The 23,977-nt window shown below is 44.0% G+C and overlaps 1 protein-coding gene and 1 long non-coding RNA gene across 4 annotated transcripts; one reads left to right on the top strand and one right to left on the bottom strand.

The window, feature by feature from the left end:
• Positions 1-2,213: 2,213 nt before the first annotated feature.
• On the bottom strand, positions 2,214-5,730 carry LOC122415128 (uncharacterized). Its single transcript, XR_006261866.1, has 3 exons — positions 4,659-5,730; positions 2,563-2,863; positions 2,214-2,484 (listed from the first exon to the last, which is right to left on the bottom strand). It is a non-coding gene; the product is annotated as an uncharacterized lncRNA (long non-coding RNA).
• On the top strand, positions 3,168-23,920 carry LOC122415127 (uncharacterized). Of its 3 annotated transcripts, none has more exons than XM_043427000.1 (3): positions 3,168-3,284; positions 19,296-19,535; positions 21,140-23,920. In XM_043427000.1, the coding sequence occupies exons 2-3, from the start codon at positions 19,316-19,318 to the stop codon at positions 21,499-21,501; spliced, it is 582 nt and encodes a 193-aa protein (XP_043282935.1). In that variant the 5' UTR covers positions 3,168-3,284; positions 19,296-19,315; the 3' UTR covers positions 21,502-23,920. The 3 variants fall into 3 exon arrangements, with proteins under 3 accessions (XP_043282935.1, XP_043282933.1, XP_043282934.1); XM_043426998.1 differs by lacking the exon at positions 3,168-3,284 and adding an exon at positions 5,740-6,442; XM_043426999.1 differs by lacking the exon at positions 3,168-3,284 and adding an exon at positions 19,050-19,195.
• Positions 23,921-23,977: the final 57 nt, after the last annotated feature.

Below are 23,977 nucleotides of genomic sequence, written 5' to 3' on the forward strand. Positions count from 1 at the left end.
ACTCGAGAAAATCCGTGTCTGAGTGCTCACCTTCCTCGTGTCATTTTTCGTGTCTCGCTTAGACAAATATTAATCCTCGGCTCGGCAGTCGTCGAATTGACGAATCGTTAGACGGGATTAGCAATGCTACGCCGATCCGGAGGCTTCACTCGATTATTGCGTACAAAATCCTTTTTTTTCTTCATTGTTATTGCCTATTTTTCTCGCAGCTGTGATAACTAACTTTTTCGCAGGCATTTTTGCTTTTATAGAATCATTTCCATATTTTCTATCAGTTTTTATCGCACTTTCGAATCACGTGATTGCTTCGAGCTGAAACAATGATTTTGAGCGCTCCGTCAATTTATCGCGGTTTAGCTCAAAGACCGAGTTTATTGTCCAATATCATGGGAGATCACGAGAGCTCCACCTGTTCCCATAAATTTATGGAAAACTCTAGAAAACCATTTTCTCAGTCGATTCTTCCACTTAATCTTCATCTTCGAATGATATTTTTGATAAACTCCTCGAACAAACCCACTCCAGAAGGCGATTCATCAGCTGCGATTTCGTCCGTAATTTTTCTATTTTTAAACCGCTCGATGATAAGAGAGCTCCGTCGCCAGAATAGTCGGAGGAATTTCTATTCGATTCTCTGCACTTTCGTTGCATTTAAATTTCGATGGCTTCATCGAAGGGAAAAATAATCCGACTCTGCCAGAGACTATTCGAAGGGAACGAACCCAGCTCTTTTTCGAATTAGTCCGACTGATAAAAATCGTTCCTCCGCAATATCCGGATCGACCACTCCTAGCATCGATTAATTCGAGAAATACTGTTGTTCATCGATACGATTCAACCGCCCAGCGAGAGCTATTATGCAACGAGATGTTTATTAATAGAAATATTCTCCAGGGGTGCCTGTGAAAAAATAAATATGACAGGGATTTCGAGTACTCGAAATCATCGGATAATTCGAATATTTGAATGTGTGTATAGAAGTAAAAATACGAAGGCCTGAATTCCCGAGGGTTGCGTAAATCAATATAAATGTGTTCCCTCGTGATTCTTTTAATGGTCTTCGAAACCGGAGCATTCGGAAATAGCGAATTGTGTCTCAAATTAATGTGTATGTTCGGCAGCATTGGAATCGAGCGTATGGACCAGTGCCTTGGATAAGGGGCTGTGGATCGATCGACGAGATTCACGATTGAAGATGCACATCACAGTTTCCTCGGTTATCGCAGGTGTTCGACATCCATGTACGCTCATACGTATGTATATGCGAAGGCGAGCAGCGCTTTGCGGAGAGAGCCTTAAGGATATCGTCGAAGATATGGAGGAGATTTACGTGCCCGATATTGGGTGGCCGAGCAGTTCGAATGTGGATGATGAATCGTAGTTTACTGTGTCAAAATCGTACGATTCGTTGGGGAAGGTTTATCGTTGTCCTTCTGTTTCCAACGAGGCACAATTCCGCAGTCTTTTTACGCAAATTTTCCTGCAATTTAATACGTTAAATATTCCAACAGGCGCAACAAGAGCTCGAAAATATGACAGAAAACGTTTTAACGGTTGAATACGAAGGATGGAAATTAGCAAGAGAAATAAAATCGATATTCAGAAGCTTTTTACACGCATCTGCCGCACGAGGAGTCACCAAGCGATTTCTCATTTTTTTGCCTCTTGTTTATTCAAATGTACGCATCCTTATGGCGTCGTCGGTAAATAATTGTAAATGAGAGGCACGAGGGCTCGTGCGCATTCGAGAATTAACACACTCCAAGCGAATCGTCGAAGGCCTCCAGCCTCTCGCTCTCCCCCGCTCTGCCCCTCCGTCTCTCTCACGCTCGTGCATTCGTCCCTGTCGCGTACTCCTTCCGTTCAGACGTTTCTGAATAATGCACCGGTCTAATGCTATTTTTCTGCACCGTGATACTCACGTTTGTCCGTTTTTTTCTTCGTCTCTTCTTCTTCAATTTTTTTTACTATTTTCCCTATCGCGTTACATCTGCCGAGACGCGCAGTACAACGCACACTCTCGATTATTTCTCGAAAATAAAGTTCCGCATCGTCATTGTTATTTTAATGCCTCATTACCGAGCCTCGGACTCGCGACTGGCGCCTCGCACGATCGCTTGAAAACCGAGTCTCCGTAGATACCAAATGGAATCCTAATTTTTGGACTCTTTCCTTTTCGCGGCTTTCCCATCAAAAATCATATTCCCTCGGTGTTCAATTTCACAATCGAGTTTCTCTCTTTTTATTCTCAATTACAGAGCTCCCGGGCTTCTCATCATCCGCGAGAAACTCGTTTTTCTTAATCATTCTGACAGCTATTTCCCCGATCCAATATTTCCGATAATGATAGAATCGAACGAGTTCTCTCATTCGAAGAAAAATGAGCGGCTGAGGGAAGCAGTCCACGATGATGCGGCGCTTTCCTTTTTTCTCCATTCACGCTCCATCATCGCACCGACCGATATCTTTCGTGGATTATTGAACCTGTTAAAAATAGAAACATTACGATGCGACACGGTCGCCCGCGCGATAACTGGAGATAAGAATTATCAAATTTCTCACTCGAAAGGCAGATGCTGGCGACGCGATTCTCCGTTCTAATATTCTCTTGGTTTCAAGGGTGAGAAAAAACGTCGGAGTGTCTCAAAAAGCCCGTTGATTATCGCCCCTCCTCGAAATCCGTTGGAACATACGTTTTTTCTTCTCCCAGGGAATCCCAGCAGTCTCGCTCGATTTATTCTGCATTTCCATGTTATCGGATGACGTAATCACCTTTCGTTATTATCGAGAATCGAAGAGAGCCAATTTCGTGTTGGTCTTTCCTGGGAATTTTCCGCGATGGAACTAAATAAATCCGCCGATGCTGAAAATCAAATTTCATTAATGCGCTGCGAGATGTAAAAACTTGATAAAAGATCCTGCAGGATTGTCCATTTCGATCGCGAATGCGTTGGAGCGAACTCGATTTCCCATCCGATTACACTTCTTCAATTCCACACACGAGAGTCCAAATATAAACGTGCTCGAATTCATTTCCCAGGATGAAAAGTCACGATAGAATGAGAGGGAGAGCAGGATAATAAGAAATGAGAATCCCCGGAAGAAAGTGAGAGAGGGAGAAAAGGCGAGTCGCTCGTTAGTGGGATTCTTGATGTCTCGTTAACCACCCTTCGCGTCCCATTTATTCGAGCCAGTAAATAACTCACGAGCAACAGCTATTTCATCGTTTCTACGGTGTAAGCGGACCGGTATCGAAAGAGTGTGTCAAGTGTCTCATAAGTCAGGTTGCAACTTTTCTTTTGAGCTTTTCGTTCTCTCCCTTTTCTCCCCTATAAATATATATAATGAAAAACGGGCTAAGTTGAAGGCAACGTGATAAGAGAGGGGCGGGGGGGAGAGGATCTCTGAGGAGTTGGTTGAAAAACATTTTCGCCAGGACGTTGTGTGGAGGCTGACAAGAGTGGGATGAAAAAGCGAGAGAAGAAAAAGCAAAGTTGTGAAAAGTGAAGTTTTATCTTGCTCAGCGTCGTAACAATGAAAATTTATCGAAGCTCGTTATAATATTTGGATAAACTTCCGAAAAGCGGAAACCGAATTTTGAGCTGAAATTTTGCATACTGCTTCTTTATAACAATATAAGACTTCCCCTAAAAGGATTTTTGGCGACTAGCAATATTTATTGAGAAATTGAATTTTTAAGTTGCTATTTTAGCCCGAGCAAGTATATCTATATATCGCTTATCTCGCTCGGCCGGTATCCTCACTTCGCTATTTCGATAGTGCCTAGGCTACATGGATGGCAAACGTTGCGCTCCTTGGCTGGGCTACTCCGGGGATTTTTTCCTTAAAATTCCGTCTCCCCGGCGCTTTTTTTTTTTTTTATTTTTTAAATTTGAACAAAGAAAAAAGAAAATTCTTGAAAAGTAAATGGGTGGGTCTCCCCGGCGCGAAGCGCCGGGGAGACGGAATTTTAAGGAAAAAATCCCCGGAGTAGCCCAGCCAAGGAGCGCAACGTTTGCCATCCATGTAGCCTAGGCACTATATAGCGAAGTGAGGATACCGACCGAGCGAGATAAGCGATATAGATATACTTGCTGGGCTAAAATAGCAACTTAAAAATTCAATTTCTCAATAAATATTGCTAGTCGCCAAAAATCCTTTTAGGGGAAGTCTTATATTGTTATAATGAAGCAGTATGCAAAATTTCAGCTCAAAATTCGGTTTCCGCTTTTCGGAAGTACAGCCTAATATTTTATTTATTTCCTTCTTCATCCGGGGCGTCTTTTATTATTTGTTTACTTTTTAACGGTGTTGTTTTTTTCGTCGTTGTGTAGCAGTATTTCGTTCTCACGACACAGACGCGTGAAAAAAACACACAAAGTCGAGTTAGTCGCGAGGGTTGGAAAACGTGCCGCGTGGCAGCAGGTGAATCGCGGGGGGGGATTGAGAAACGAGGCGAAAAAGGAAGAAGGTTGGCCGCTTCCTAAAATTCGCTTTTGTGGTGCTTCGTCTCAATCCCTTTTTCCACGGTATTTCTTTCTCTGTGTCTCGCACTCACTCGACCCCCCCCCCCCCTTCACTGCTCTCCTGCTCACTCGCACAGAGTATCTCGTTTGGCTTGGAATTTAGATCGATAATACTACTCGAGAATCCCTCACCTAATGTGTGTAACCCAGTTTTATTTAATAGCCTCAAAACGTATTGGTGCAGTCTATGCAATCCTCGGCTGCACATAATCGTATATCTTTATTATTATTCTCACTATTATTGCTATTATTATTATTTTATTCAATATGTGCGTAATGTGTCTGACCCAAATTTGTGCCGACTTATTGCGTTCACTCGCGATCACATTGGATATAAAATAAGCCTGAAATTTTCGAGTGATTCACTTGTCCGGCGACCGGCATTTGTCGTTTGACCGTTTTTTTTTTTTCACTATTTGGTTGTTAAAATGAGTCAAATGAACGTTTCAACATCGATTTATTTTATTCGTAGATCCTCGCTCTACCGCGCTCTCTTTCGTCATTGACGTGAATTTCGCCAGAACTCTCGCCTTGAAATCGCGTTGGAAATTGAAAAAATTGCTAATCGGATGTCAGCAGGATGACATTCAAAGCTGTTTTCTTCGTTTATCTCTTATTCGTCGAAAATATATAATCTCGTGAACAATTAGCCATGGAGCGCAGGAGCGAGAAACGTATTTTGGGATTTGTACCTGCTGCTGGGGGGACGACCATTTCGTATTCTTATAAATGAGCGCCATTGCGGGAGAGGTGGGTTCGGAGGTAGGTGTCGTGATCCTTAATGTGTTTTCCAATCGTGAGGAAATGACGAAGCAGCCAGAAGTTATCGAGGATATATGTATATAAGAGGTTATACGGACACGAAGCGCACTCCCGCCAGGTATACATAGCTACACGTCTTTGGTACCGAATTGCCGATGTGGCGGCGGCGGGAACGGGAGTGGGGGAAGAGTTTGGTCCTCTTGGCCGCGCCTGCACAAACGGCTTATCTCTCGACGAGTTTATGTATATTACAATGCCCAAGGCACGAACACGAGCCAGTACACCATTGCCGGCTAACTAGTCGAGAAGTCGAGAGATCGGGACTTAACAATATACGTGTATATCCGCCGTTTCTCTATGGCGGTGTGTACGCTCGTATAAAGCCGTTAACGTGTGTTACGCGCTTGTGTATATGTGCTATAAAATCGCGAACACGCGGTCACGGCTTTCGCCGTTCGCTCGCTCTCCCACCGCTCCGTGTACGTGTGTGCGTTCTATTTGTATATAGGAGCGTGTCGAGTGTGCGGTAGTAGTTTGAAAAGCCCGCGTGGATCGCACAGTTCGAGCCGAGACTCCGGCGAGGCAGCGCGCTTATAACGACGGTCGTGTTTTTTAACAGCGTCTCTGTGTTACCGTTTCGTTTTTTCTCGTATTTTACGTTTTTGCTGTTGAGTACACAAAAAAACGGAGGCTTTCGTTTGAAAAGAGGATTTGAAGCTTGACGAGTGACGCTCAGAGTCGAAATTCGAGGAGAAACAGCAGGCTAATTCGAATTGAGAATCAGACGTTTTGAGCTACGCGAACATTGCCGAGTTGAACAATCGGATTTTTATTCGGTCGACGACTCGCACGTTTTGCTCTTGCTTATTTATTCTTTATGACTGTTCGTTGCACGGTGCTCTTGTTTTTCGTGGTGAAGTATCGCGATAGAGCGTATCTCAGCTATAAAAATGGGCGACAAGTGCACAGTTTCGTGACATTGGCGTGGAGATCAATTATTTTTTCCTTGTGATTTAATATTGTTGGAAAAAATAGTTCGAACGTGAAGTTACTAAACTTCGGCAAAATGTTTGTCGTCGCTTCTACCTGCGTCGTCATCGTTCTGTCGTTGATCCTCAACACCGCACAGGCTTTCTTCGCCGCACCGGCTCCAGGTACCTTTTTATTTACTCGCTTTCTCGCTCGCTCCCCAGCAGCCCACGTGGCTTCGATATTCAATTGCCTCTTTCTCTACACATTTGTCTCTTCCCCGAAGTAGAAACCCTTGAATATGATTCTCGTATAAACCTGTTTATCTCTACGCAATTCAACTCCGTTCCCACCTTCATTTTTGTCTTACGAAACGCGCTGAATATTTTCTCTCGTTTCGGCATCGTTTATCGGGCTAATGTCACACTCGTTGACCTTCCCTCCTCGCTGCTGTATCATTGTGTTCCCCCGAGAAAGAGCCGCGAGTGAGAGGATTTTTTTCCCCCATGCATGAAGGGCCTCGTTTACAAAGTTTTTTTCCCCATAAAGCATAAATCTGAAAATATTAACAAACATGTTTACCATTATACGCGAGCGCGGGGCTCATAGTAAATGCAATCGCCAAGGTTATCGAGACCCGTCCTCGTGAAAATATAAATCTAGTTGAATCGAACCCGAGCCTCGATCGCCCCGCTCGCGGTTAGTTCTAATTTTAGTTCGACCATTTGCATTGATGAAAATTTGCCTTCGGCTCCGCAAGGAGCACAGCAGAAGTTCACCGAATTGGAAAGACACCGCGAGTGAGACATCTTTTCTCAGCGTCAATAAAAAGCCGATGAAAATGTTCCTCTCCGAGAGACTAAATTCAAAGTAGAATCGAACCAACGAACTAACTTTATTCCCGATGAATATTGACTTCCAAAACAATTGGTTAACTTCGTGCTTTTTTTTCCTCATTCGGGCCTCTGAGCTTTTTTCGAACGCGTGTCGAGTCGTGCTCAGCTATTTTGCTTCGTGTGCGCGGAGCGAGGTTTACGTATACGTGTACAAAAGGCATTGCAGTGTCGTTTTTACGCCAAGAATATGACGTTAACGGCTATTCATATAGAAACAAGATACGCGAATGAGAAGACGTTATTTACCTTGGCGCACACACAAGTTAACGCGCGAGACGTAATGTTTGTTCCTGCATATCGCAGCACGACCTCCTATAAGACATATCCGATGTATTATCACCGTTTACAGTCGCCGCGCGTATATATACGACGTCGAATGATGCTCGCTCGGCGATTAAGCCAATCCAAAAGCAATCTTGCTCGTATTTCATTCCGATTAATCTGCCGAAATCTAATATTTATTATGGCTCGATCCTTCATCGGAAAATCGATAAAATAATGGTCTAAAATGGGAGTTTCGGTGGGGGAAGGAACTCGTGCAGCGAGAGCGTCGAGCAATGGCGGCGAATTGAGAGAATTAACGAGAAAGGAGAGATTCTCTCGTTTGTGGCAGTTCCGATCTGTCAAAATGCGATGCCATTTCAGTCGCTTTTATTCAACACATAAGGTGTATAATTAACGAAAGAACATTTATCGAATCTCTCCCGCGTCGAGATCGATATCGCCCGAGATCGCGTTATCCAAGAAAAGATGCCCTCTGATATAACCTCAAATCTCGAGCGGATAATCTGATAAAAACAAGACGAATAAAGTGACAAAAAACGAGTGTGTTTTCGGGGCTGGGAATATTTTATAATTAGCATCTGCAGAGATTGACCTGGCATCGCGTACTCGATCTCAGCCTCTCTTTTCGTCCCGTCGCACAGCTCCGCGCGCGGGCTATTAAAAATCCCGGAATTGTAAATCCCCCGAAAGTAATAACAATGATAATAGCGGTAACGAGAGAAGGGAATAAAAATGAGAAGAAGCGCGTTACAATATCTGTGCCAGCGTTGTCGCAGCGGGAGCGCGGCGACCGTGCGTAACTCGATGCCAAAACGGAACCTCTTTGCTCTGCTCCCGGGCCATTGCGGGCCGCACGGTCACATTTTTTCCGCTCTTCGTCTTCCCAATTAATGAAAATGAAATATCGAGAGGCGCTGGGGGACGCGAAGGTGGACAGAGTGAAGGAGCTATTCGAAGCAAAATAAAGAAGGCTGGGAAGCCAGCCGAGAGTCTGACGGTTTGAGCGCATTGCTGTGGGACTCGTGTGATTTTTTCGTCCCCCGTACGCGGCGGCACGTGTCCGTTACCGCGCGGCGTAATTTTTCTCTCCCCGGCGCCTATTCTCGTTCGCTTCCCTCCGCTCTCATCGACGTTGTTTTCGTATTATTCCTCCTCCGTAGTTTCGCCTCAGTTTTTTTTCCCCCCGAACTTTTTTTCCCTCGGCTTTATTTAGCTCGTCCACCTGGCAATAAAAGCTTTCGCACTTGCTCTTGCTCTCGCCGGCTTCATTCTCGCACTCTCCATTTCTTTCCTCCCTTAATTTGCCCCCTTTTTTGTTGCGTCGTGCCCCCTCGCGGACTGTTGAACGATGCAAAAGCTCGCGCGCGCACGCACGCACACTTCTCCGTGTGTGCATATACACAGCGACGTAATATCGCGACCTACATTAAGGAGCCCTCTCTGGCATCGGGCCAAAGAGCGTGAGTACTTACCGCTCTCGCGTATTCTCGAACCTCCCCCGGCCCCGCTGGCTTCTCTCTCCTTCTTTTCCCTTTTCTTCTCCCTCCTCGGTGTGTTACTTTTGCCTCGTGGGCTCGTTAACTTGTACCAACGGACAATTAAGCGGAGTGAATCGATCAGCCGGGGCATTTAAGTTTCCTCTTCGTACCTGAGAGTTTGCTCACCCAAAATAAAGGAGAAAAAAAACACTACGCGAGCCCTTTATGCCCGAAAACTTGTCTCTCGGGGCGCCCTGAATATTTAACGAAACGGCTGATAGCTTTGAACATTTATTTGAGGTTGTACGGGGGGGGGGGGGGGGCGGTGGTTCGTTTGAAATTTCTTCGCGCTCTTCTCGAGTCCGTGCGTCGGCCCGGGGGAGCAGCGTTGACTATGACGTCGTTTTCGGATTCTCGTACCGGAGGAAGCCTTCTCAAAACCTAGCGAGGGTCCCTGCGCTTTTTTGACTCCCCAAAAGGGTTGGATTCCAGGGAATAATCGTCTTCCGGAAGAGCCCCATAGCGGCGGTAACGGCAGGCCGAAATTGGGCACGCGACATCGATCGCGCTCCCATCGGCCCCGATTGATACATCGTCGAAGGAGCGCCGGGTGCGCGCCGACGAGAGGAGAAAAGGAGAAAGAAATACGAGTGGTCGGAGAGTTGTTTCGATAACTAGGCGTCCTCGAGGTCTCAAGGATCGTGGTTATTCTTCGTTTCACCTACACTAGACTCGTTCTCGTTTGCCTCCTTTAGCAAGAGCCCAACGAGGGAGAGAAACAAGCAACGCGGGGCGGGGGGAGCCAGCGAAGAGCTCGCTTCTTGTCCCTCGTCTCCTTTGTCTTCACTTTTGTCTCGGAGCATGCAACTTTTCGGTCCAACTCTCTCTCTCTCTCTGCACTCCGCCCCCCCCCGTTTTTCCTTTCGCTAATAATAATATACTACGGAAAGTCTGAGGGCACGAGGAAGAGGAAGAAGCACCCGAATGGGGAGAGGAAAGGGGGCAATGGCAGAAACGAGTGCGGCGAGCGGAAAGCCTCTCTCTCTCTCTCTCTCTCTCTCGCGCGCGCGGAGGGAATGCTACGTGCGGAGGATTCTTGTACTCGAGGGTATATCTATAAGGGTAGTTTTGAGAGCCCAGCGTACTTGGTACTTGGTACTCGTCGAGGATGACACGTTTCTCTCTCACAGAGTCAGTATTTCACGAGAGTCTCGAGACTCTTTCCCACAGCGTTCTCTTCCCCTCGTCCTCTCTCTTTCCTTCGCCTCGCAGCCCCTCTTTTATACGCTCTTCTCGTATGTACGGGGAAAAATCTTTGCACGGTCCCGCAGCGCATCGGCGGTGGCCGCCAACAGCTGCAGCTGCACTTCTTGCACCTTTCCCTCGAGCTTTTCGACCTCGTAACTTGGGCAAGTGCACCTCGAGGTCTGTATCGAACTCCACTCGACCCAATACATTTATGTAGACTCGGAAGGGTGATGATTTTTTGTACCCCCGGGCCTCCCTGCTCCTTGAGGATCTCAATCAACGGCGACTCGATTCTAGAATCGTTCGAACGCGGTTTTTTCATCATCATTTTTTCGCGACTTATGGGAAATCGCTCGTTCCGAGACATCCCCCCGCGCCCCGATACGACGCTCAAGTTTGCAACGTTGGAGTTCAACGAAATGAAGGAAAAAAACACACACTTTTAATTCACCGATTTATTTCACGAAGCATCGGTGTTGGTTGAAAAACCACGAGTTTGCAAATTCGGGAGGGAAGAAAATTGACGACGCTGAAGTTTCCAACGTTGGAGTCCAACGAAATGAACGAAAAAAACGTTTTTAATTCACCAATTATTTATTTCACGAATCGTTGGTGCAACTTGAAAAACTACGAATCGCAAATTTGGCAGGGAACAAAATGGGAGAATTACTGGAATTATTGGAAAGTTTTTTTCGATCATTTCGTTGGACTCCAACGTTGGAAACTTCAGCGTCATAGAAAATTGGAGAATTACTCGAATTATTGGGGAGAGTTTTTTTTTACATCATTTCGTTGGACTCCAACGTTGCAGACTTCAACGTCATGCGCCGATTTTCGGCCCTGAAATCATTTCTGTAAATTGTTTCCGAACTTTTGACTCCTCTGCACGAGCTCGTTTGAGGGTTTTTTTTTCACGGGATATTCAATAGCCAGCAGATTTGAGGGATTAAAAAGGAGGCTTGAAAGCGGTCTCGAAGAGGGCGCCAGCGAAATGGCAGGTAACTCGATAACTCTGTAAATAAGAGGTGACTCGGGAGTGCGAAATTCACACGGGGCAGCTCGCCTGCAGTTTCGTCAAGCGACGCACCGCCACGAGATACTCGAGGCCCGTGGAAAAGGGGCGCGTTTTTGGACTTGGCCGTATTTATCACCGGTTTTTCGTATCGCGCCGAAACTCGCGGGCTCGCGGGTTCGACTGCTGTTCTTCGAGTCCTCGAGAAAATACTCTCGGCAAAAATGAACTCGCTCAAGATCGAATTTGGTATAGAAACGGACGAGTCCGCGCGAGGAGCCGCACAGCGGACGTGACGAGATTGGGGATTGATTGAAAAAGTGTGCTCGCGTCCGAGGCGAGAGCGAAGACGAAGACGTGATTCCGTTATCGAAATGCCGAGGAGCTTTTTTCTTTCGTTCTCCGCTGATGAGACGTCATCGACGGAAATAATCGCAAGGGAGCGAGAGGAGCGTGCAGGGAGCAGTGAACTCGCCAGGCACGTTCGAATTTACAGCGTAAAATTCGCATCGAGAGCATCTTGAGAGTCGGCCAAGAGTGGAAATTTCAGGAGGTTCTTCTCCTTTTTTCTCCTATGCTTTTTCGTATTCTCCGCTCCTGACGACGCGCTCGAGTTCGTTTTAACATTCTCTCTATTTTTTGGCGAACGTTTTTTTATCAGTCCTCGGGGTATTGTCGCGGAACACATCGCCCGAATTGAGGGGCTCGATCAAGCATTCTTCCGCTGATTACCGCGGATCGGATGGCACGTGATTCTTCGAGCGTGCGAGTTCTCCTCGACCGAGGCAAGAAGGAGAAAGCCTCTCTCTCCCTGTCCGCCGGAGAGAGGGAGAAAAACAGTCGGAAATCTCTCGCAAGAGTTGGAAAACGGCACGAGAGATATCGCGAACCGTGCGAAGAAAAAATGGGCGTGAGGATTCCTCGGTGTGAAGAACCCGGAGGAAAGCCACGTGGGAATGATCATTTAGAGAGCACCGCGCGCGAGAGAGAGAGAAAGAGACTTGAGCGAGTGTCTCTCGCAGTGAGGACGCACGCCCCGCTCGGGTTCGAGCCCGGGGCACAAAATCCCGATGAAAAAAGTGCCGAGGAGATTGCGCACGAATCGTTTCTCTCGCGAAATCATCGGTGTAAGTTGGAAAGCCAACGGTTGTAAATTCGCGGGTAACAAAATTGGAAAACTCGTCGTCGAAACGTTGGACGGGTTGGACAGTTATTTTTTTGCGGACTTCGGCGCGCTCCTTCGCCGGGAGCTCTCGGACCGGACAAGACAAAAAGGAGGAACAACAGCGCGGAAGAAAAAAGAGCTTTGAACCTCCCCGAGGAGAATTGTGAACGAGGAATATAATCGATGCCTCAATAGAGTAACGAACAGCAGAATAAAAAAAGAGAGCGCCATCTGCAGTTGGGGACTGCTGCGAAGAGAAGAAAAAACACACACACCGACACACGCGTTTCTGGCACTTTGCCTGAAACAATATTATGCATTCTCCTCCTTTTGTTTCCTCTCTCTCTTCTTTCCTACTGCACGGATATTCATCCTCGCGTCATACTTCATTGTTAAGCACGTGTAATACATCGGTCTTTCATATAGAGAGAGAGAGAGAGAGAGAGAACGATGCGTTATTTGTATAGCTGTACGGTGTGCATGTATGTCGAGCACATGCTTGAAACAATGCACTCGAGGGAAGCTGAAGCTGGTGCGCGCAGTGGCCAACGTAACATTTGCCAGTTGGGCATATATTCGCGTCTTTATTCTCTCTTTTTTTTTCCTTATTCGAGGTTTCTTCCTAATCCGCGTGCACGCGGTGATTTTATTTTCGTTATTCTTCGCGCGCGCTTTCGTCGTTGTTCGATGCTGCGACGAGGGGATCGATCGGCATCGTTGAATGAGCTACGATTTATCATTTCCCATGAATTTTTTCAAGAAAAAACGTTTTCCAGTCCTCTCTACTCCTCGCACTTTTTTTTATCGCTACCTCGCTTTTCAATTCGCTCCCTCGCTCGGATGTAGCAACCCGACGCACGTATGCACTCGCCGTTTCGTTCTCTACGTTTTTATTTTCCTCTCCCATCGCTCGCTCGCTCGCTCGCTCGCTCTCTGAAACCAGTGGGAAAAAGAGCACGCGAAAGAGATTCGATTTTTCTTTATTCTTGCCTCTTTAAAATTCGTCACGTGCCAGGACAATATACCCACATATTTTATCTTTCTAATATCGGCTGCTCGCCGCCCACTGCACGTTTCGTTTTTCCCTCTCTCCCATTTTCTTCCACTCCTTCCATTCTTTTGTTCGCTACTCTTTTTTTTTCGCTGACTAAATTCTACAACGAGCATCGTTTTTCTCCGGGATCCTCCCCCCCCCCCCCACCAACCCATTCTTATTTCTCGCTTCGTTTCCCTCTCGCTCTTCGAGAGAATTGACAAACTTCCAGTTTGTTTTATTAACGCGACGTATGAGTCTCTATTTCGCTTGTTTGTCAAGTGTCTCGCGACGGGGGGAGGCAGAAGAGCTCGATTTATGCTCAAACTTCTACGCTCCGCGCGAGGCTTTTCTTCAGTACATTTTTTTTGTCTTTTCACAAAGCAGAGACTTTGCACGGTCTCAGTTCTGCTGTTGCGGCTTCGGGTGTATCTGATGAGCAACTTCCGCGCAGAGAAGTGCGAGAGCCGATTTTGTGGGGGGGGCACAAAAAATAGTGGAAAGATGAACAAAGATTTGGTCGGAGCGCTCGCTTGCGGTGTTAATTCCGCTCCTCTTCGTTCGTATCCGTCTTGAGTGCTGAATACTATTTCGTAACAGAAACGTCACATGCGATGGCGCCTTTCGAAAAACATTAAGACGAACCGCACGAGGGAAGGTGAAAAACTCGGCTGCGAGGAGTTTCTTTTTAATTAACTTTTATGACTCGACGAGAGCGAGGAAAAAATAGCGCGGATCTCGTTCCGAGGGCGGGCTCGAGCGAGGCGACGTTAGAAATGAGGGGGAAAAAATTGAAAAAATAATAGAATGGAAACATAAAGGAAGACGAAGTTGCGCAACTCGTGAGGAATATCGAGCGGGTGTGGAACATTCGTAGTTCGAAAGATCGCTCTGATTGCCTGAAAATACACAATATCGTGACGGACGTAACGTTGGTGGCCGGAATTACGTGGAGAAATAATTACAATTCGTAGGGAGAGAAAAAGTGAGCTAATTTTGGGCGGGTTTTCGTCACTCGTCGATTCCTCGATCGACGAACTCGAGGCCGCTTCCTTCCCGATTATCCACAAACTCGAAAAACGCTTCGAGCTTATTGATTCGAGGTTTATTGCGCACTCACTTAAAAATCGAAAAATCGCTCCGATCATTGAGAATGGAATTTTTCCAGACGCCACGAGCCACGCTCCTCCCACTCCTTTTCTCCCACTTTAATTCTTTTTCGATATGACGATTCAAAGCCAATTACGATAAGGAACAGCTGTTTTTTTTTCCAGCGATAAATACCTAAATCAAAGCCCCACTTTAACAACGGGATCTTCGTGCGTCCGTGGGGTCAAAGGTGCCACACCTCTTACGTCCTCTCTCTCTCTCTCTGCATCGATTCTTTTCTTGCCGAAGCATGCACCATATCCCATTATCGTTGTACGCGAATCATTGTGTTTTTCTCGCCATTGAATTTTCACTACTTGCCAAAAATTCCGTCTGCCCAATCAATTCGATTACGAAACTTTCTCAGTCGAACATCGATTGAGCAGTTTATGCACGAAACGATTTTATTGAGAAAGTCTTGAAATTTGCACAGAGTTTAAATGCCTGGTCGACTGACAGGCGCATCAAATTTTAAATGACGCTGAAGTTTGCGACGTTGGAGTTCAACGAAGTGATCTAAAAAAACTCTCGAATTATTCCAGTAAATCTCCAATTTTTTTTCCTGCAGCCGAATTTGCGATTCGCGAAATAAAAAAATGATTGATTATAAATCCTTTTTTCGTTCACTTCGTTGGACTCCAACGTTGCAAACTTCAGCGTCATAATTTTAAAGGGTTCGTCGTCTTGTTGGTTATCGAAACAAACGTGTATGAAGAAAAATACGATCATGAAGAAAAATCGTTTATTTTTTCATATAACGAATGAACGCTTCTTACGAAGTTTATGAAAAACGTACACAATAACAATCAAGTACAAGATCTGGGATAAAATTCGAGACGATTGTCTTACTAGTAACAGAGATATGTAACGTTAAAGATTGAACGAAATTGGTAACGAGCACTCGTGTAACCTCGCATTTGCTTATTTCGAAATTTTGTTTCTTCGCGGCTCGGCCCATTGCTGTCATAGCCACCAGCTGTCAGATCCATTTCCTTTTGTGTTTTCCCTTTGCGCTCTCCAATGGGATTTTTATCATAAAAAAAACTAGTATTTTTTTCGCCAGGGACGAATGAAATTTGGGGTTCGATCAGTGATGGATTCCCGATTAATTAATGGCTCGTAATTTCATGCGTTATGAGACAAGTTGAAAAAATTGATTTACAATTTCGAATTGATAACTTTCACATTAATTTAGAGTGATTATATTTTTAATTAGAGAGTAAAAATCGACTCGATTTAGACACCCATAAAATACGATGGGCGCGACACTTGGTCAATTGTCGAAGCAAGTACGATGCCAAATTTCAAAAGGATCACTCGAGTTTCAAAAATTCCAAAAATATTTTTCAAACATTATAATATAATGTGAAAATCAATAAAACAGATTCGCTACTACCTGCAGTGTCAAAAAAATTGTTCGAATTAGTCCATTCTAAGGACGTAACCTCCCCCTTAAAGTGGAAGAAAAAGATCCAATGAGAAGCCACAGTTACCAGAAAAAATGAGATTATTTTTGACTCGTCCATTAGAATTATGAACCGTTTGAATTTCCACATTAAGTGTGGCACAAAAATCGACAATAATTAAATCTCAATAACGACATATGTAAATTCAGTAACTTTGAGCAATTCCCACCCGAAAAGTGCCCCAATAACCAGCATTTGGAGTCAGGTGTGATTTTGTAAAATCCCCCAATACTTTCATCATCCATGAGAACAAAGAATGGTCGGGACTTCCACATGGAAAGTGTTTTTGTCCAAATGTCATTGAAAATGTCAGGATTACCATGATTCCATTACTACTTCAAAGCGTTTGAATTTCCGTGCGAAAAGTGGCACATAAACGAGCGTTCAAACGAAATTGCGTCGCGAGCCGATTGTTTTTCTTCTCTGGCATCACACAGGATGTAATACTTCAGGAATGTTCGAATTATTTGCATATTATTATATTAAGCGTATATATGCGCTCCCGAGAGATTTACATATTACAGAATTGTACATATACGCGAACGCTTGAGAGACAGAAGGCCTTAATCGGGCGGCAGAAGCGTGCCGAGCATCGAGAATCTTGCCCTTTTGCTTACGGCTGCCGATATATAGATATTCCGGTCGCGAATCTCCTCGGAGTTATATCAGTTGGATGGGGACCAAACGACGAATCTCTCCCTCCCTCGCCCTGCTGTTTGGTCTCTCTCTCTCCCGGGTTCTGTGGAGTACGTAACTCGATCATTATGCCTGTCCTTGTCTGAGCAAAAGCGTACGTGACAATGCTTCGACACACGTCTTCCGTTGTCTCCGTTCTTCGGCGTAGGCTCCCTGGGTTCTCGGGGGGTGTGTTGTATAGCTACGTGAATAAACTTCGAGAGGTGTGCGTTACGAGGTGGGAATGAGATCTCGGTTTGTATCGCGGGGCAAAGGTTCGATCGGTGTTTATTGTATCAATAAAAGGGAATTTGTGAAAAACACTCGGTATACGCGGTGAGCAAGGAAAGGCGTCGTTGGTGTTTCGGGGGCTCGTAAAAGGGGGGAGAACGTGACGAGTGTCGTTACCGGATTCTGCAGAGTTGGAACAATTTATTAATTGCCGTTGCTTCTTGGACGGATAAACAATCCTAATTGAAATGTGCCGACGAGTTTTTTATCCTCTTGCGAAAGTAAAACCGTAAACGTGCTTCGTTTAATTTATAAATTGAATGAATTTAATTTACGAATTCATTTGTAAATGAATAAATTTATAAATTGAAGTGAATTAAAAGAAAAATAAAATTTGAGTGTTATTTATTGACTTTTATACAATCTAATTTCATCGTATTCACCTTTTTTTTCTTTCATTTACTTTTCGCGAGCTTATGAAAGCTTTGAAATGGTAAGGAATACTTTTTTATTATTACGATGCACCGGGCGAAATGACAAATCGTAAAATTCAATGAAAAGCGTGCCAATCTCGTCAGCAACTTCTGGCCGCAGCGTTCGATCATTCTGCTCGTAAAGTTGGAGCGGGGAGGGGAAGAAGTCGCGAAGGTAGTAGTCCAAGTGCAATTAGCTTGACCGAGGCAGGATAAAACTCCTCCTCTGTGTATCCATAAGTACTCGCGCGAGCGAGGTACGTGACTTTTGCCACGATCGTTGAATTATCACGAGGGTCGGATCGCTGAAGAAGTTGGCAGTATGAAAGAGAGACGCCGCCGCGGTGAGCCGAGAGGAAAATCGCGCACGGAGCCGAATCATCGAGCTCCGATAGGAAAATGAAGCAAGCTCCGCGAGAGAAGTAACTGAATCCGCTGAATCGTATTGCGCGCTCGAGTTTCGTCATATTGAGCCGAGAATCATCGACTTACGGTATCGGCTTTTATGGCGCTTGATCAGACCTCGTTTCGCTTTATATTCCCAGCCCAAATACGTCACTCTTGCCGCTAACAGCATTTCCTGTTTATTATTTTCGAGACGCTTATTCGAGTCTCGAGGCGCCTCGCTATGCCCATCCTGCCGATTTAAATTCGCAACGGAACGAAACCAGCTCAAAATAGGGGGGAACCCCCGAAATATTTTGCCTTTCAAAGGATTAATAAGGGAAAGAAATGTTGTGACGCTGAAGTTTGCAACGTTGGAGTCCAACGAAATTATGTAAAAAAGCCTCCAATAATTCCAGCATCGATACTTGGTAAAATAAAAATTGGTTAATTACAAATGTTTTTTTTTCGCTCATTTCGTTGAACTCCAACGTTGCAAACTTCAGCGTCGTGAAATGTTGAACTAAATGACAATCGAAAGAGAGAGAGAGAGAGAAACGGAAGAAAAAATTCGAAAGAATTCCACGCTCTTTTTTCACGTTTGGAAAAATATGAAAAATGACATAATTGAAAAAAAAACTTTCCGTCATTCTTCGAGTGCCCCATTTTGCCCCGGTCTCCCCGACTCTCGTTTAGCCGAGCTTCTTCTCTCCGCGACGCAATATGAGTTTTGGAATCGAGACAACGCCGCTCTCGACGCTCTTCCACATTCTACTTTTATTTCGAAAGTTTTTCAAGCTCAGACACTTTATCTATTGATAAGAAAATTTACCGCGGGAACCAATCAGACTAGCACCGAGCAATCCGGTTTTATTTCAACTTATAAATCAAGCAATATGCTCCTCCCCTGCACAAGGCCCCGCTGGACGAATTAAGTGCAGAAACGTTGGCGTCGTCTTTGTGTATGCACATTTAAGAATGTACGTCTATGCTTACACGTGTTCGCTCCACAGAAATAGATCTTTCTCAATCGACCCAATCGAGGGGCTTGGCGAGTGATTGGAAAGGCGCCGGTTTCTCATTTTCGCCTCCTCTTCTTCCCCATTCGCTTCTTCGCTCTGTCAACTTTCTCCCTGCGCCCAAGAATTGTGCCCGCTCAATTATTCCACACCCCGAACTTTATCGCGACCGCGAAAAAACTCCATTTTGGGAAAAAGCATGCCAAGAAATGGGACTCCGACAAATTGGAAGGAAATTCGGCTCCATTTTTTCGTGAAAAAGCAAAAAATTTGCTCCGAAAAGTGCATTTTATTGAGTTTAATTGAATTGTGGCAATTTAATTTGAAAAATGGGACAAGATTCTCGGAAGGAGGAGAGAGAATGAAAAATTTGTTCGATCAACTTTTCGTTTGGTGGAAATAATTGACGGGAATACTGAAAAACGTGAATTTTTTTGGAGGATTTTTTGACAAAGAATTATGAAAAACGGTTAATGCGGGGATGAGAAAGTCTGAAATAATGTGATTTCTTTTTTCTCGTACAGGTTTCGGTCGAGGTCTGTCGATGTACGAGGTCGGTGATTCGAAACGTTCCGGATCTTCGGTCGAGAGCAACGAGGTGACGATACGAGATATCGGGAGTGACGAGAACGAGGAAGATGACGAGCCGGCCGATGAACCGGAAGTGCAGATCGGAGAGCGAACGATTCTCGCGGTGTTCGAGTCCGAGCTACCGGAGAGGGATGAGAAAAGTGGGACCAAAAGTGGCAAAGAAGGAGCGTCCGGTGGGTCTCTCTCTCTCTCTCCGAACGCTGACAATGATTCAGCATTCTGTTTGAATTTCGTCACGACTCCCGGGCAGAAATAGCGGATGAAAATACTGAGAACTACAAAAACTCGGATCGCTCGGAGCTGACAGAGCAGCGGAATATTCTGTCCCGAGCCGAAAAAGCCCCTTAACGTTAACAAAGAAAATCCTTTGTCGATTTAACCCGGTGAACAGTATTCTTTTGAAGTATTACCACGAGCCTGCACTGTCTCGTGCACACAAGTCTTTTTTTGCCTCGGATAATGCTCGCTGTATTGGTATTATTATCACGAACGTCAGGGAAAACTGGTTTCGCATATAATTGCCAGACGTACTCGTTTCGACTATTTTTATACGTCTCACGAGTCTCTCGCGCAATGTCTGCATTCGTGCATTTAACCCGTTTGATTTTTGCGCGATCAATTGGCCTCGTCCTCCGTGCAGTTGTAAAATTAAGACGATTCGAGAGCCATCCGAGGCTCGTCATTTCATTGAGAAATTTTCAGAACTCTGTGCTCTCCAATTACATTTTTTACGATTACATTTATTTTTACATCGGAATTTACGTCGAAAAGTTAAATTTCATTTGATTTTTCATTATTTCACAAATAAGCTAGTTCACTTGCTGATAAATAGGTCTGCTTTTATATTCAATTGTTTCGACAAGAGAGTCAAGTGTGCGAGTAAACTGGTACGTCAAAAAAAAAAAAAGTGGAGAATCGGGTGGACAAGAAATGAGCAAACATCGAGTCCTGATGACGAAGGAATCGAGTGTGTGAGAGAGAGAGAAAGAGAGAGACTTGCACTCGCACACAAGTGTAGTTGACTCAACCTACTGCCTTGCAAAACTCGTTCGTTCGGGACGGGGCAAAAAAGGAGGGGGAAAAAATTACTATTCGAGCGAGCTTCTTTATCACCGGTAAAACTTGGTGCTCCCCTGCTCGCTCTTTCCCTCTCTCTCTCTCTCTCTCTCCCCTTTCTTTGAGTTTCGCGTGACCGAGGTCGTGGATCTTTCACAAAGAAAATTGCTCGACGGTGCGCGTGCACATTCTCTGCTTACAGTTTTATAATTATTTTTCAATAAAACAACCGGTAGCAAACAATTACGAAAATACCATTATTTTAATTATAAATTCACGTTCATTGTACGAGATGAATATTTCATTAACTTATGACCTTTATTTTTGTGTACGTAAATATGGCGATTGTGGAATTCAACTTGTTATACTTTGGACACTGATTTTGCAGTCGTTGCATTTCACAAAAGTTATAAATTAGTTGAAATTTTTCTCTGAGACGTTCACAGTCAGATTGGCTATGAAACGAAAACGCTTTTCTCATATTCCATTCGATTATTTTTGTACTTTTTCACCCAGTTTTCATAAGCCTTGAAAAATTGCCCGGGAACGTGACTTTCGAGATAAAAACATCTTCGAAACGTTCCTTTTCAACGAATCGCGAAGAAATGAGTAGAAAAGAAAAAATTTGGTCATTTTGAATAAAATGATGTCGAATTTAGTTTGAACTTGGTGTTCTGAAGCAAATATTTGGCGATGCTAATGAAGATAATTTGATTTTCAGTATCGGACGACTCGGACAATCAGAGTCCCCTGGATCCGTGGTCGATAGTTTGGTACATCGGATCGTTCGGTGGGCTGGTGGCATTTTTCCTCATCGTCAGTTGTTCGGAGTGGTGTTGTCGTCGGGGAGCCCGCCAATTAAATTCGTCGTACGTTAACCGTGGCAACATGACGAGCGATCAGACGAACGTAGGTAACGTTAGTACGGAAACGCCGCCCCCGCCTTATCATTTGTTCGCTCCGCCGCCTTACGATTCGGTGAATTACGGTGATCTCGTGGACAAGACATCGGGTGAAAAAATCGATATATTTGTGATATCGGTACCGTTGCAGAGCACGGCCCATCAAGCAGCACCAGCGTAGAAGTAAAAAAGCAAACAAAGGAGGAAAGAAGAAGGCACGAAAAAGGCGAGGCGATCGATTTTTAAAAATGTGATTGCGAGATGGGACTATGAAATTTTCACGATTGTAGAAAATAGAGCGAGAATAGCAAGGCAAAAAAGAGGCGAGACCAAGAGCGCGAGTGAGATAAGAGAAGAGAGGAGAGATGGAAACGCATCGGGTTTATAAACGAGTATTTCTTCTATTCGAGTAAATATAAACGCGTGTTTATGCACATGCACATTTGTATTGAGAATCGGGGACAAAGAATCGAAAGCCAGCGAAAGCTCCACCCGAAAAGATGATTTTTGGAGGACGAATCTCCACGAATTTCCGAGAAATCAATGGAACGAGACGTTTCAATGCCAATTAATTAAATGTACATAAATTATACATAATTAACAACGAATGCAATTACAATAGTCTTCCGCGGATTTGGAATCTGCAGGGCCAGTCATTGTTCGGGGAAAAAGGAAGATATGAAAGGAAAAGAGTGGGCAAAATCGAATTTTTCGATCACACGTACAAGATTTCTTACTCAAGGATTTTCCATGAATCCATTTGATGGATATGGAATCTGAGATATTTAAATCTTGGAATATTGCGCGGAAAAACAAAAATGGCAATGCTTTAATTGGCTCTCGTTAAATCTCTACTTTTGTTTTTCTCTTTCGTTCGTTTTTTTTCATCTTAATTATCGTTAAATGAGATTTTGCCCATAGCAGAGCTTCATTCTTGTTGAGAATACCATGTGCCACACACACACACACGCACACATATACACAGAGTTGTAGTATCATCGTACGCAAATGTGTCACCGCGGCTGTGTTCTGAGAACACCGTTTCACGAGGAAAAGTAGTAGCAGGAGAGAGAAGGGGGGAGGTTGAAAAAATCATTAATTCCGTCTAGCGTGTAATTATCGTTGGAATATTGGATGAAAAGAGATATTGCTCGAAACTCTGCCCATTATTGCACGTACCTATTGCTCGGTTCACCGTTTCTTCATTTTTTCTTCTTCAATTTTTATTCCAACTCCGCGCGAGATTATTATCAGCCTGGCGCCATCGACTGATTCATCGATAATACGAGTTTCCTCGGTTCTTCTATTGCATGGGGAGAAACAAGAAAGAAAGAAAAAAATAGTACGTACCGAGAAGCGAAGAAAAAAAAATGGAACATTTGAAAAAATGAGAACACACATTTTTATCAAGATTTCACAGAGATTCTTCATCGATATTTTATATTATTCATAGCTTTCCGTGGGACCGACATTTTTCAAATATTTGCGTTAATTTGAAAAATCGTCGTCCGCGATGCAACAAAATACCTAGAAGAGGAAAAATACGGTTTCGTTATTCGTGGCTCGTCGATAAGATAACGAGAGTTTTGCGTACATCCTATTCCCACGTGTTAAGCGGCTGAGGAAGAAAAAATACAACGGACGAAGCACTAATGTGGGAGAGCAAGCTTCGAGTGACGTCAAATTGACTGGAAACTTTTGCTAGAGACTAAAAAAAACGAATGTGAGTGTTGACCCTGATTTACACCGTTCCATGATCGTCAATTGGTTCCAATTGTAATATACGATATATTATGATGTATATACGAAACGCGGTACTGCCATGAAGATTTATAAATATATCTATACATGTAAATATACGTATGAAGATTTGGAAGTGATAAAGAAGGAGGATGAAAAGCGTAGGAAGAGCTGTAGCGACGAAACCGAAAAACCAACGAAAATAACGACACTGCTAAATTAATGATAGATTTTGACCTGAGAAATAATGATTCACGTTTAAAAAAAAAAAAATAAAAAAAAAAACCCACACACACGCGTAAGATAATGTATTCTAGACTGTATTTTAAGTCGTCGAGAGAGTGAATGAGGAGAATAATTATTACGAATTTTTATGATTATTTGGTGTTTGTGAGGGAAAAATGTAAATAAGAGTGCTTGAGCTCCGAGTGCAATTGCAATTATTGTGAAAACAAATACTTAATGATCTCAGCTAGTCACCCGAAGGAGCGAATGATTGAGTTTTCTGTTTTTTTTTTTTTTTTTTTCGTTTCTAATCGTATTTAAATTGTGAGATCCAACGCGAGTTTATCGATAAACAAGCAGCGTCTGTATGTAAACGACGCAAAATCATTATGCATTAATATTTCAATAATTGGGTGGATGAATAAGTGTGTGAAATTTTCGAAAATTGGACGTATCCGCGGCAACGCCAAATATGACCGAAATCAAGAGCAATATAATTGTCATGATAACGATTAATGTTATTATATTATGCGTCACGTGTTTCGAAAGCCCTATTCTGCAATCCTCCACGTGACTGATCGTCGATAATTTATTTTTTATACTTTTTATACATAATAAAGAGCAAAAGATACGAATCACGTGTCTCATATGATTTTCACCTTCCCATTATTCAACTCTCATCTCTCTTCAAG

Source organism: Venturia canescens, chromosome 8, assembly GCF_019457755.1.
Source record: "Venturia canescens isolate UGA chromosome 8, ASM1945775v1, whole genome shotgun sequence".
NCBI classification, from domain to species: domain Eukaryota; kingdom Metazoa; phylum Arthropoda; class Insecta; order Hymenoptera; family Ichneumonidae; genus Venturia; species Venturia canescens.